Below are 14774 nucleotides of genomic sequence, written 5' to 3'. Positions count from 1 at the left end.
AAAGAAAGAAAGAAAGAAAACAAACCTCTAAGGATTCCCCAGCCCTTCCCCCTTCCCCACTTACTTACTTAAGGTGCGTGAGGCCTCTGCATTCGTCCAGGATTTGGGCCACATACTTGGCTCCGATATCAGTGATCTGGTTGTTGTATAAACTTGGAGAGAAAGCATAGCCGGGGGCCTCTGTAAGTCCCGGTGTCACACAAACACCTCCTCCTATAGCGAGTACGCGCTGCCTACTGATTTCCACTGTCTAAGTTGAAAGGGGGAACACACAGAGACCAGAGTTTGGGCTCTGCATCAGCCTGGCTCCAAAGCCAGCTCCCTTGCTTCCCCTCTATGCCAAATCCATACAACTCTCCGCCCCGTGGTGACAGGGAGCATATGCCGTCATGCGCAGCCCAGCACACAATGCTCAATAATGCAGTTAGTGGTGATTTAGGTTTTCTGAAGAGTAAAGTCCTATGTCCTTTTCTTTAAATCATTCTGATTAAGTCTTCTCTCCACTATTACTCGTCATGCATAACAGAGGGGAGCATGGGACCTTTTGCTTACGTGTCCTCATGATTCAGTGGTCCAGGAATATTCAGCAACTGCTCCAGGGACAAGAGCAGCAGCAGCCATGGGGCCACGTGCCCTCATCTCAACCCCCAAACTCAAAGCTCCGTGTAACGTATTTAACAACTGACTTGGGTCTATGGGTGGCCTTTACTTAGCACTACCTGGTTTGAGTATTCATTTATTTTTCAATAGCTGCACTATTGAAGTATTCAAGGAGGGTTCTACCTAGGACCCTTTTTGCTGTGCCACTACTATTCAATATATATGGTTCTGCCCTGGACCTAGGAGTAGATCCAAAGTAGTTAAGTCTGATGTATAGACAGGTATTTTAACGTCTACAAAACTTATCCCCACATACTTTCTCTTCGTAGCCTCCAAAATAGCTTGCCTGGATTGGGTCCCAGTTTTACAAGTAAGGAAGCTGGGGGCTCCATAAGCATTTTGATTAGCTCCAATTCCACCTAGAACTGAGCCTACCAGTTGAGCCCAGAACAGAACCAGGAGCCACGTACATGCCTGTAACCCCAGCATGTGGGAGGCTGAGGCCAGAGGATGCCAGCACTGGCCATGGTTTCTGTCACCAGTGGACCACATGTCTGCCAATTTTCTGATGCTAAGAACTATGACAAGGTAGCAGGCCCAATATCCTCCAGCAAGACTTACCCCAGGAATGTCACGATCTTGTACTTGGTCAGTTCCTCACACAACACCTTCACGCCTGTGTCAGTGATCTGGTTGACGCTGAGTCTAAAACACACCAGTGAAGACAACTGCCAGTCAGAGCAGAGGAACTTCCGAGGAAGTGCTCAGCTTAAGAATCCAGCTGCCTAGAGTCCATGGCCAGCAACAAGGCTGCAGCCCAGCCCTGAAGCCAAAGGGTCACAGAGGCTAATAAGGGTATCCACAGCCAGCTACTTCCAGCTGTCTCCAACATCGGCGGCGTTTGGGTGTGACTTCTCCATCCTCTGAGCACAGTGGGGGCGGGTCATGAGGTCTGAAACGTGAGGGGACCGCCTTTAGGGATCACTACCACTGGGGGTACCTTCGCATTTTAGGAGTGGAGTAAGGACATGAGCTAACTTACAAAATACAGGGCAGGATAGTCCCCACTAGAACTGACACACCTCAGATGCGGGAAGAGGCCTGCATCCTGCTGCCCAGGGAAACAGCTCTTTTAAAGCAGCTCTGGGTTGGAAGTCTCAGGAGGAACTGGCTGCTTTCTGGGCAAGGGCGGGTCTTGGCAGCAACCCTCTCCAGCCTCTCCCAGTGCAAATGCTGCCTGTGCAGGCCAGGCTGGTAGCAGGTACATAGAAGAGGAAAATGGGGTCTCTGGGCCAGTCACAGACTGCAAATTCTCTAGAAAATTTTCTAAACCCAGCAGTATAGCTTCTCATGAGCAAAATGTGCATGTGTGTATGTATTTATTAGGTAAATAATACATACAAAGATCCAGGGGTAGAACCCAGGACTTGCAGCATGCTAAGCAAGGGTACCACTGAGCTCCCAATAGCCTTTTCTCCCCCTTCCCACTTCCCCCTTTTCTTTCTCTTTCCATCCCTACTCATCCAAGCAATCTCTGTAACAAGCTACCCTGACCCTCAAGAAAGAATCTGAGAAGCAAGGTGAGAGCAGGAACACTGGGGGGCGACTGGTCTGGGGGGGGCGACTGGTCTGGGGGGGGCGACTGGTCTGGGGGGGGCGACTGGTCTGGGGGGGGCGACTGGTCTGGGGGGGGCGACTGGTCTGGGGGGGGCGACTGGTCTGGGGGGGAGCGACTGGTCTGGGGCGGGGCAGCAGACTTTCTACACCAAGACTAGCTGGAAAATGCTGAAGGCTGTGCTCCTGGGCCAAACAACTGCTCAATCCTACAATCTGGGCGAAACAACCCAGAAGCAAATGACAGGTGTGGCTGCGCATCAATAAAACTTTATTTAAAAGCACAGGCCATGGGCTAAGTTTGACTCCAAAGCTGACATCCACGACAATTAAAGAGAGAACAGAAAAGCCACATCAAAAAGATAAGGGCAGCCTCTCGGGACCTATCCCCTACAGTATCAGACTGGATTCGAGCACAAGGTACACACTGCAGAGCCATCCCTCTTAGGTCTCAAACCCAGGACAAATGGCTATAATGCCCTAGTAACATATCAAAGTGGACCCTGGCTGCCCAGTTCTCCCAGCATCCTTCAGTCTCTACCTGTTATAGGATCCTCCTGGCTGACATACCCTCCCCATCCCCTAAATTCTCTAGTTTAGGGGGCTAGGTTACACCATTCCCCCAACTGTTCTTCCCTATATAATTTGGCCATTTTGGCTACACTGGTCCCTTTTTTTTTTTTTTTAATATTTTTTGCCCTTTTGGCCTGGTCTCCTGGCTTTCCCCACCCTGCTTCTCACAAGACCTGGCTGGATCTGCTGGTTAAGTCCACCCTGGACTCTCCCAAATGCCTCTGCATCTGTCTACGCTTTCCCTCATATCTACAACAAACCCTCTTCTCTACCATACCTGGGAGCAGTCACCTCCTACCTTTAAATTCATTCTCTCATTCAATCCAGACACGGCAGGTCCTTCCAGTATCTGTGTGTTCTTAGCATTACAATCCCCTGTGCTCCCCTCCTCTTTTCCAGCTTGGCACATACAGCTAAGCCCTGCCTAAAGAAATCTAAGAAGTTCTATCACTGGCAATGGCTTTTTAAGACAGCCAGGCGTGTTCTTGTGTGGCATGTGTGATGCCTCCAGTTCAAACCCCAATACTAAAGGGAAAAAAAAATTAAAAATGGGACCTGTCCTTCTCGGGATTCCTTCTGGCTACAATACTAAGTAGTTGGCCGGCGCTATCTTTGGGCAGCCATATTGGGTCGGGATGTAGCCGCCAGGTAAAACAAAAGAGAGCCTCTCTGTTCTCCTCACCCATCTCAGCTGGCAGCCTCACCTGAGCACGGTAAGGCGGCTGAAGCAAGGCTGCAGCTCCTGCACGCCATAGTCATTGAGGTTGTTGTTGTCCAGATCGAGGGCGAGCTGCCTGTGGAAGTGGTGCAGGACGAAGGACAGGGCACTACAGTCAGCAGAGCAAGCATTGCAGAAGGCCAACCTGAGATAGTCGGCACTGATGCCCCTGGCGGCTAGGCGCCCCACCTTCTGGCTCTGTGTCTCGTAGATGCAGCGCAGCATCCACAGGAATGTGGGCATGGCGTGCACCTGATTAAAGCCTCCACTCTGGACCCGGGGCAGACCCTTCAGGTAGGAGCGCAGGCTGGCAAACAGGTGAGCCCACAGGACTTTGCGCTTCCTCCTCAGGATAGCCTTGGGCACCAGCTGCCGAAGGAGTTTCTGTCTGGCCTTGGCCAGCAGCCCACACAGAAAGAGGTTGGTGAACTGGAAGTGGTCTTTGTTCCTGAAAGGATCAGGGCCCAACCGGCTGCCACCACCCAGGCACCTGAAGGAGAAGAAGGAAGGATAGCAGGACGTGTTTGGTGTCGCCCCAGGAGACGTCCACTCTCGAAAGTACCTCAACAACTCCCGGGTGCCCACTTTGTCATCTGCCACCAGGAAGAAGGCAGTGAAGAAGGCCTGGAGCGTGAGATGGAAAAACTCATAGGACTGCTGGCGCTGCTCAGGGCCCACGTCAGGCAGAGCCCGCAGGAAGCCCAGCTGCAGATCCCCCTCCTGCAGCTTTGATGCCTGCACCTCCTCCTGACTGAACACAAACAGGCTCCTGTCGGTGCCTCGGTGTGCCACCTGGCCGAGCGCGTGCAGCGTGCGCCAGCCTGCACGCAGTGTCTCCGCCGGGCTGCGCGTATTGCGCTGCACCAGGCTGCTGGGCTGTGTCCTGTTCAGATGCACCTCAGTGACCAGCAGGAAGACATCGGTCAGGGTCACTGCGCAGTCCGGCAGCTGCGAGGAACCCTCAAAGGCCGTGTGGAAATGCTGGAAGCAGCGGAAGATGATCCAGCAGAAGAGCGGCACGGCGCACAGACTACAGAGGTTGGGGTTGGCATCCAGTTGCTGCAGCAGATGCTCATGAGCTATGCGCTCAGGGAACATCCTGCGGGCGTAGGCGCGCAGGTGGCCGGGGGAGAAACCCCGGAGCAGCACCTTTTTGCGCAAAAGCTGGCGGGGGACCTCGACGCCTGTGCGGGCAGTGAGCAGCTTGCCGGCACCCTTGAGCAGCCTCCCGCTTAGGAGGTTGGCCAGTAGGACCAGTGGGTGTGCCGGCTCCCAGGGGCAGCAGCTGTCCGGCACACGGCTCAGGTCGAAGTCCGAATGCAGCTCATCCAGGCCATCAAAAGTAAAGAGCGCCGTGTGTGGAAAGCGCAGCAAGAAGGAGAACACCTCCTCGGGGTCCTGTTCTGGGTAGCAGAAGTGTTTGAAGAGCAGGTCCTGCAGACACAATGTGTCGCTCTCCTTGAAGCAGCTAAACATGCGGCAGCGGAAATGGAAGAAGAACTTGGCTGCCGAGGTCAGCCTGCCGGATGCCCAGAGGCTCTGCAGCCGCTGCAGCAGCATGGACTTGCCCACTCCCGCGTCCCCAAACACGAAGACAGTCTCGCCATGCTCGTTGAGGATACCGGTGCTGTGATCCAGCAGGCAGTCCAGGCCTCCCAGGCTGCCTAGGTTTTGGTTGTTGAAGTCTACTAGCTCCATGAGTGTGTCCATGTAAGTCTCCTCAAGCAGCAGGTCCTCCTTTTGGGCGTAGCACATCATGAACTTGGAGTCCCGGCCCAGTTGGTGTCGCAGCTGCTGGGTGTATCTGCTCACTGGAGCGGGGAAAGAGTGTTTCCCGGCAACCAGGTGAGGGGACAAGGCGTAGATGCATTAAACAAGGCGGCTACAGACAGAGTGGCAAGCACACAAGCAAACAAACCCACAGCCCAGATCCTGAGCCAAGTCGTTTACTCCTTTAATAGGAGCCCCCAGGGCCTCAAAGAGCCAGTGTCTCAGAATTTAAGGGTCGGGCCTTCATGTCTGCTTGGCTTCAGGTTTAGCCAGCTGGAGGGTTGCAGGCCCCTCCAGGTCAAGTGTCTGAGACAGGCTTCCCTTGTTCCAATGCACAATGTTGTCATTGAACTCTAAAGACAGAAGCCACTCACACTCGAGGGCCAGGCCAGCCAGTCTTGCTGCCCCACCGCTGCCCACAGTCCTGTTTGAATGGTAGAGTCAGTTCCCACCGAAAGCCTTGTATAGGGGGACATTACCCCAGCCTTTCTTTGGTTCTTGAAGTGGGGTCTGACAAAACTGGATGCCAAAACTTTTAGATATAAAATGCAAGGCTGGACATTAATCTGATTTACAGAGGCTCCGTGGCTGGCTGGCCTCAAACATCCCAACTAAATTTGTTGAGCTATCACAGATGCAACCCCTGGCCCCCAGGGTGAGCACCTTGAGGCATAGATGCTCACCCCAAGGGTGAGCCCCAAGTTGTCTCGAGGGACAGAGACAACATAACCTGTTCCTGTTATCTCCATGCCCCCAGCATACCTGAACAACAAAAAATGGGACTTAATGGCGAATAGAAAGGCATTCTACATGCTCCTTTAAAATAGTTTTTGAATTTAAATGATTCAATTAGTAAAAATCAGATACCCATATGCATACTTCTAGATTCCTTTATAGCTTTTCCCATGAACTTAGTCCGGTTGATTGTTCGACGTTTGCAAAGAGGGATGGGTGCGGTGTCACACCCTTGTCGTCTCTGTGTTTAGAGGAATGAGGCAGGAGCATCAAGAGGACAAGGCCACTGGGCAGTGGTGCGGTAGGACTTGAATCCCAGAACTCAGTGGCAGGTGGATCTCTGTAAGTCTGAGGCCAGCCCTGTCTACAGAGTGAGATCCAGGACAGCCAGGCCTACACAGAGAAACCTTATCTTGGGGAAGAAAAAAAGTTCAAGGCCAAACCTGCCCGGAACACAAATCCCCACTAAAAAAGTTTAACGCTAATGGTACTTTATACCTTATTTTGGTTATAACTCATAATAACTTATGTTACAAAATTTTATAAATTGCATTACATCCTAGTCAATTAATTTCTAGTAAATTAATAAAATTCAGTAAATACTACTATATTTCTAGAATGAAACATCCATCACCCTTCCAAAGTTCCTGAGCTGGTGTGCAGCCAGCCTCTGTTCTGTCCCAACGCCAGACAACGACAGCTGCTGGCGGACTCCTTTTCTTTATGAACGTGTGTTTTCTGGACATTTCAGACATATGATAACCTGTGATATGAATCTGTCGTGTATGTGTGCTGTCCTGTAGAGTGAACGACTCTCTAAAGTTGGTCATGGGTGAAGGAACCAACTGAGAAGTCCTTTGAAAGAGCCACTCACCCTGGGACTAAATACCCCACCACACACAGAGACACAGACACAGGCACAGATACCACACACACACACACACACACACACACACACACACACACACACGGGCAGGGGTGGGGATGAAAACAGGCAGGAAGGAGCAGTATCACCAAGAGGCTGGCTAAGGCCAGCTGGCACCTCTGGGCTACAGGAGCAAGCTCAGCCTTGGCCCTTGGCACTGCTGGCTGGCCTTTTTCTCTCTAAACATTCACTCTCTGGGAAGGCCCTTTTTCTCTGTTTCTAAACCGTAATGTCTTAAATCTGGTATGACCCCGAAAGCCAATGGCAGGGCCAATCAGTGAGCTCTGGGGAAGTGATGCGATCTTGAAGGCTCTGACCTCCCCAAGATTAATCCACTGATCACTTCATAATCTAATGGAATTGCTGGGAAGTAGCAGAAACTAGGAGGTGGAGTCATTTGGAAGAGTCAGGTCACAGTGACATGCCCTTTAACACTGTATCTTGTCCCCAGCTCCCCTGCTGTCTCTCACTGTTGCTGGGAGTAGCTGTTCTCCGTTCTCTGCCAGGCACTTCCACGATAATGTTCCAGCCCTACTCAGGCACACAGCAAAGGAGCCACCAACCATGCACTGAGACACTAAAGCAAAGCTTGGCTTTTTTTAAGTTGCTTTCTGAGACATTTTGTCACAGAGATGGAAAGTGACTAAAACACCAGGTCAAAGTGGAGTCTAAAAGCCAGAGTGTGGGGTACTTGCTGACGTGCTCCCAGTGGCTGTCACAAAACAGAGAGAGTAAAAACAGGTGGCCCCCTCCCAGAGCAGACTCTGCCCTCACCACTTGCACCTTCCGCTGCTGCTGTCCTGGTCGCCTTGCCATAGACTCTGAAGTCCCGGAAGACTGTCGCGTTCTGTCCCTGCTTATCACTGCATCCTCAGAAGCCAGCACAGTGCCTCCACAGGTGTAGGTTGTGCATAAAAATTATGGAGCTAACCAGTCAACTCATGAGGTCTGCAGCACTTTGAAAATATAGACTGGATCCTGAGTAACCGAAGAACTTTGCCAAGAATCTCACTGTTTTCGGGAAAGGTATTTTTCTTTATTATTACTTGTATATTGGAGGTTGAGCTCAAAGCCTTTAGGTGCTAGGTAAATACATCACCACTGAATGACATCTTAGCCCACCTAGAACAAACTTTAAAAAAGAAAAACATGGTGTCAAAACTGTGCTAGTGCTGTGTCTGATTGCACAAACACTTAGAGCTAAGGCCTTCCAAAATTCCCGGGGCTCCTAAATAAACCAGATGAGAGGGGCTGGGGTGTATAACTCTAGTAAGGCCCTGGCCTAGCATGCATAAGGCCCGGGGTTCCATCCCCAGAACCAAAACAAGCAAAAGGAAGCAGACAAGCTCCCTGTGCTTGGTTCAGTTGCAATGACTTAGGCTGCACTCTGATGCCAGAGACCATCTCCTTTCCAAAATGGAAAGAGCACCGGGGTTTCCTCTGTGAGATAGAGCCCAGGCAGCCAGGTTGCCTTGCTGGTTACATTTTTATGCCCACCTGGGCCACAGTATGATAGCACTCCCAGACCCCAGTGCCTTCTTTCATACCCATGCCTATAGTCCTGCTAGGGCTGACTCCTACCTGGGTCAGTATTGACGATAATTTTGCTTCGAATGAGCTGGGAAGGGGAGAAGCCGATCTCTGATAGCCACAGCCTGAGGTCCACATAAGCGTCCTCGAGTTGCTGTAGCACGTAGAGGAAGAACTCAGACACCTCCTCACCTTTGCTCTGCACCAGGTCAAGAATTTTTCGGACCTATGGATGGCACAAACATTAAGAGCGTGAGCTGGTGTGAGGGGTATCTCCCTGCCAAAAGGATCCCAGGGGCTCCAGGCGGGGCTCCAGGTGCTAGTACGACTGTACTGTGCAATGGCCTGACCATCTGCACAGCCTGTGTAAGAGTCTGCATAGAATCTGCAAAGTGGGCCTCGTTAGCAAGAATTCATCCCCATGGCAATAAGAAGCCAGGAAGCATCTGTGAGCCTAAAAACAGAAGAGACATGGGAAAAGTCCTCCAGCTGTGGACTTTCCCTCCTAACCTCTTGTCACTGTCATCTAGGGATAAGTGTGCTAGGAGGTAGTCACCCTAGAGACAAGAGGAAGAAGCGTATCCGGGCTAGCTGCAGGAGGGTAACAGACTCCCATCAAAGCTCATGTTCAAACTGGCCTTCATATTAAAAACACAGGCGAAGCAACGGGGAGCTGTATATAGCGGCACACACCTAAGTCATAGCACTCAGAGGACTGAGGCAGGGGGATTAGAGTTTCAACTCAACCTAGACTACAGAGGGGCATTCTGTCTCAAAAAGCCAAGAAAGGGGGTGTCAAGAGAAGAAACCAAAGCATACCAGTGTGCTGTGGGCCCCCCCCTAGAAATTCTTTGGGTGTCTTTAGCCCCTGCCTGCCTCATCTCAAACAGGCACTTCACTTTTCTATCCAGAGACTTGGCGTACTCTCTTAGTTTGCAGACCGAACTCCCAAGCAGAGGGAACTGATGCTTCTACTTCCTCATTCACAGCGTGGGAAAGTCTTCAATGGGGTCCCACCTAAGGAGGCAGTCGCTTCTAAATCTGGCTTTGTGGGTGCCTCTGGCCCCTTGGGGTGTTGAGACACCGAGTGCCATGCTCTTTCTCACCTACTCATTTAAAGCACAAGTTGGCCTAGGGATCAACACTCGCTGCAGGACGAGCTGAAATGGAAGGCCTTGTTCCAGCCTCAAACAGAAGTAAACTGGCTTGGCAGGAAGCTCACTTATGTTCTACTAAGGCCCCAGCGTGAGGACACATCTGTAATCAAGCTGTTCTGTAATGCATAAGGGGCACAAGGATGAAAATAACCCGCAGAACTCAGTGTGCACGCACACCTGTGGTCAATACGCCCCGTGCTGCAGAAGCTGAGCTGGGGATGGCAACAGCAACAGCAGCAGCAATAGCAACAAAAACAAAGACCCCAGTGGGACATTTGGTCCAGTAGAGCAAATCCTCCCTTTTCCGGGATCAGGGTAGGGGAAGAGCTGCTAGAAACCCAGGTCAGTCACTGTCAGCACCAGTGTCCCTCACCGTACCTTGTCGGGCTGGGTAGGACAGGCACACACGATCTCTGCATCTTCCGCTGAGAAGTAGCCATTCTTCAGCAAGTTGTCCACCAGACACTGAATGTTGCGGATGTTGGTGACCAGATGTTCCCTGTTGATCTTCAGCAGTTTAATGTGGGAGTGGCAACCCGGTGGGATGGCTTCCATCTCACAATGGCCCTGCTTTTCCATAGTTCGAGTAGCCAGCAGCTACTTTGCTCAAATTCATCTTTGACCACGCCTGTCTCCCTGACAGACAGGCAATCAGGATTCAGGGCCACCGACCAGGATCCTGCCTTTCACTGCTGACCTTGAAGAGATAAAGGACACTGTCAACAAAGCAAATGTCACTGAAGGATTCTCCCTCTTCCCTGTCTCCACTGTCTCTTGCATTTCTCTACTCCAACAGGAGAGTGTCATGCCAAAGAATTTTACCAGGGAGTTATTCAACAACGATCGTAATTCATTGCTGTTGGTGGGATTCTGCACCACTAAATGTATCGCCTTTCTGTCACTGCGGCAAGAGAACAATGTCAGGGAGGGAAGATTAGCCTACCTCTTGGTTTCAACCCTTCACTTTGGGGAAGGCATGGCAGAGCACCCCTGTCTCTTCATGGAGACCAGGGAGGAGAGAGGGGGAAAGAGGGAGGAAAGGTGGCAACCAGGACCCATTTCAGGACCCATGGCTTCAGTAAGTGACTCCCAAAAGGCCTTCAGCTAACACCACCAAAGCCAAATAGGTAGTCATACCGAGTCTCTGGCATCAGCCTCTGAAAGAAGATAAAATATTCTAACATGGCCTTCTCCTCTTAGACCATCGCTATCTTTCCAGAATCCGCAAAGCTAACAAAGATGTAGACAGCAAAAGAATGCTTTGGCACACAGCTAAGTGCTGGAGAAGCCAGGAAAGTTAAACTCGCAGGCATCCTTCAAAGGAAAGAGACATTCCCCCTGGAATGCCAGGAATGGAGGCAGCTTACAACCTGGTGAACCCTTGTTGTCTGATTATGTTTTACTCGTCCCAGACTCGTCCCCCTGAAACCTTGAGCATGACTTCTAGGTCATAAAACTCATCCTCGTGAGAGATGCCAATTGTACTTTACAACAGCCTAAGTGACTTCTCTGTTATCTTAGGGCCAGCTGTTACATTTACCTCAGCCCTTCTCCCTAGACCATTACCTTCAGCATTGCTTCTCTGTCAACAAAAGCCAATCTTACAGATGAAGCCAGCGTACGTTGTAAAGGATTTCCATGTAAACATGTCTTGAGCTTGTCATGCGGGCTGAGTTAATCGTTTTCGGAAAACTTTTCTCCCAAATTGTGCTGTGCTTACCTGTGGCTAAAGTAAATGATCTGATGTCAGACCCTAGAAATCCTGGCCCAGTACCAAAATCGGACCGTACCAAGTTTTATTCTTGTATTTTTGCAGATCGTTTCCCTGACAGCTGTAAAGCCCAAAGGACCCTTCCACACAAAGAGGGTCTCTTTTTTATAATTAAACTTTATTATTTAAAAAAAAACTTTGCAAAAAATCACATACTGAAATTAACCAGATTGTAAAACTATATATCTCAATGAGCTTCGGTAGAGTTAAATTAATCATTTGGAAAGGAAGCTGTGGAGCTTCACGTTGGGTATTGCTCTTCCGTAATCAAATGCTCATTCACCACCCCAAACAAAATTCTGTGACAGAGTTAGAATTAGAACAATTCACTTTATAACCCTTTCGCTCATGGTCATTCCCTGAATTCAGTCTTGTTTGTTGAGACAGGGTCTCACTATATAGCCCTGACTGCTACAGCATGCCCAACCTTGTCTTTGTTTTTAAGTGGTATTTGAGGATGCTGGGAAGACGGCTCAGCTGTACAGTGCTTTCTGCGCAAGCATAAGGATTCCCTCAGCACCACTGGAAAGTACCAGAGATGGAGGCGTGTGCCTGTAACCCCAGCACCGGAGAGCTGGACAGGAGCATCCTGAGGGCTCCCTGGCCAGTCAGTCTCCTGGATCCAGTAGCACAGCAACTGAAGAAGACAGTATCAACCTCTGGCCATCACACACATGGGCACATATGCATAGACACAATCAGTTGATCCATACTCAATGCCAATGGGCTGAGTCAGGAATGACTGCAAACAGTAACAGAAGCCCACAGTGCTCTCTGCGCTTTTCTTCTTCTAGGACAATGTTTCTCAAACATGGGTCATTTGGGCACCATGTGTCTTTGTCACAGTTAAGTCTCACCTGTACTTTAACCTTTTGCTTTGGGGAATGTGGAGGCTCCTTAGGGAACGAGGTATGCACACGAGGAGGGAGGTAGTACAATGACAACAAGGATGGATGAAAATGCCACAAGGAATCATACTCTTAACTATTTATCAAAAACAACACCTATAATACATGCAATTCTATGCATAAACATACATATATAATTCTAATGAAATTTTCTCATCTGAGCTGACAATGCTCCCTTAAATAGCCAAAGACCACCAAACAGAACCTTAATAGTAGACATTAGAAGCCCTCTTTTGAGTTGCTGGGCATGGCTAGCTAAGAGACTCGCAAAACATACAACCTACTGCTGCTGTCCATGGTTACCACTCCCTTTCCCCAGAAGTGAAAGGAAAGTCCCAATCTCTGAAGACACTGTCTACTTCAGAAACGGCCCAGAGACCCCTGAGCTGGAATTGAACTGAACGTACCCTCCCTGAGGACTGGCTTTCCTGATACCAGAAGGCGCCATGCAGGTCCAAAGGAGGGAGGCTACCAGTAATCTTACCAACTGTGATGCCTAGGAGTCCCATCAATAATCAGCTTGGCACAATAATCCGAAGGGTGCAGTAATGGCACACAGACCTTGGTGGTAACCAACGCTCTCTAGTTGGAGTTAAGACCTGCTCAACAATAGGGAACAATATCTAGGACTTGAAACCTAGCTACTTATTCAGTGCTAATCAAAGTATGGTTATTGGAAGAAAACTACTAATTTATTCAACCAGCATAATCTCAACCAACAACTTATAAACATGTGTCTTATACCCACAGATAAAGGTACTCCTCACTCTTCATCAGGGAAACTTTTTGCAACAGATGGAGACCAGTATAGAAAAACACAACTAATCAAAACGCCAGGTTCTGGAGCCTAGTCCCAATGCATGTGTCTACAAAACAGAACCACACCCAAGGCTCAGGAAACATTTTGGAAGAGGGGACAGAAATTCTGTCACAGACAGAGAATTAGAAAGTTTTCTATGAGCCTGTGTTTCCCAGTAATAGGAATACATCCATAAAGAATCGTGGCAACTGAGGAAGGCTGGGAGTGGGCAAGGCGGTACTCCCTAGGGAGGAGCACACCAATTGGTTGTTCAGTGCCAAATGCTCAGCCCGGAAACATGCGTGCAAGTACCATTACATGGCCTGCGCAGGTTCTATTTGGGAATAGATATGTATACACAAATATCTATTATATTTCATATATATCATATATATGAATATATCATATATATCAAATACATATATATATGCATGGAATAACAATTAGTGAGAAAAGGACCATGATTTGAAGGAGAATAGGGAGAAGGAGATGGAAAGGTTTGTGATTAAATTATAATCTCAAAAATTTTTAAATGCTTTAAAAATTTATCTTGTGACAGCCAAAAAGAATAGATTTATAAGTATAACTAACTAGATAAATAAGTAAAGGAAATCGGGGGTGGGGAAACTGCAGCAGAGCAGCAAGTCAGTCCTAGCTCCCAGGCCGGTTTCTCAGGGAGGGCTGTGGGAATCGCTGAAGCGCAGTGGAAAGCACAGGGAAAGGCCGCTCCTTCTCCCTCCGTGAGTCAGCATGCTTTAGAAGGCTGAGGGAGGAGGTTAAGCAACATCCTTCATTCATTCGTCCTCACTCTTATCACTGGGAGGGCTCTGTTAACTCTCTGTTTCTCTTTCCTGGGCCTGCGATCCCCACAAAAATTGTCCCTAGCTTCCCAAACTGGTCCTGTAATACCCACCGTAGACACCCCACCGAAGGGGGAAGCTGTCTCCTGATTTTTGACCACCTGAACAAAGTCACTGGTCACATGACAGCTAGCTGGCCGGGAGGCTGATTGCTTTTGTAATTTCCCCGAGGTCAGTTAGCTTACTTTGGCAGGAATTTAAGGAAGGATGGAAGTCACAAAGGAAACAAAGAAACAACGCTGCCTGGTAAACAGAAGCCAGAGACAGACTGAACTGCCAGGAGACGCCTCAGAGAGTTACCGCTCATGAGCATGCGCCACAGAGAGCTGATGTCCCCTGACTCAGAAAGGTCTTCCATGTCTTACCTGCAAAGGCTCAGTCCTGGGTGCAAATGGAAGGCATGGGGGAAAGACACAGTGGTAGAGAAAGGGGAGGAGTGAGGGAACGGGAGGGCTGGAGGAGGGGAGGGAGAAGGGAAGAAAAAGGGGTGGGGAGAGGAAGGAGAAAGGACAATGGGTAGCACTGGGCTTCTGGGAGCCAGGCCTCTCTGTAGGGGAGGTTTTCCCACCCCCAGATATGGAGCCCCGAGGGTGGGTGTTGAAGGGACATCCTGTCCAGACAGTCCAAGGAAACAGCCAAAGAAACAATTTAAGGCCTAAGACGTGGCCAGAAAACAAGTTCCCAGGGCTGTAGAAGGAAAGATAGAACACCAAATGGAAAAATGAAGATAGAACGTGCAGGCCGTGAGCCCACTGCCTAGGCAGGTAGAGTATGTTGGTGGGAGGAGAGAGAGAGAGAGAGAGAGAGAGAGAGA

At 49.7% G+C, this 14774-nt stretch overlaps 1 protein-coding gene across 3 annotated transcripts in view; it reads right to left on the bottom strand.

The window, feature by feature from the left end:
• The window catches only part of Nod1 (nucleotide binding oligomerization domain containing 1), a 51999-nt gene that overhangs the window by 15987 nt on the left and 21238 nt on the right, over positions 1-14774 (bottom strand). For 2 of the 3 annotated variants that reach the window (XM_005360818.3, XM_026786042.1), the window contains exons 2-6: positions 10001-10319; positions 8517-8691; positions 3492-5316; positions 1222-1305; positions 69-152 (exon numbers count right to left, since the gene is read on the bottom strand). In XM_005360818.3, coding sequence (XP_005360875.1) covers positions 69-152; positions 1222-1305; positions 3492-5316; positions 8517-8691; positions 10001-10201 — 2369 coding nt within the window. In that variant the 5' untranslated portion in view covers positions 10202-10319. Of the gene's footprint in view, positions 1-68; positions 153-1221; positions 1306-3491; positions 5317-8516; positions 8692-10000; positions 10320-11188; positions 11253-14774 lie in introns of those variants that run through there. The other variant, XM_026786041.1, reaches the window with a different exon arrangement.

Source organism: Microtus ochrogaster, linkage group LG3, assembly GCF_000317375.1.
Source record: "Microtus ochrogaster isolate Prairie Vole_2 linkage group LG3, MicOch1.0, whole genome shotgun sequence".
Taxonomy (NCBI): domain Eukaryota; kingdom Metazoa; phylum Chordata; class Mammalia; order Rodentia; family Cricetidae; genus Microtus; species Microtus ochrogaster.
The sequence above is the reverse complement of the archived record's forward strand: the minus strand, read 5'-3'. Positions and strand labels throughout refer to the sequence as shown.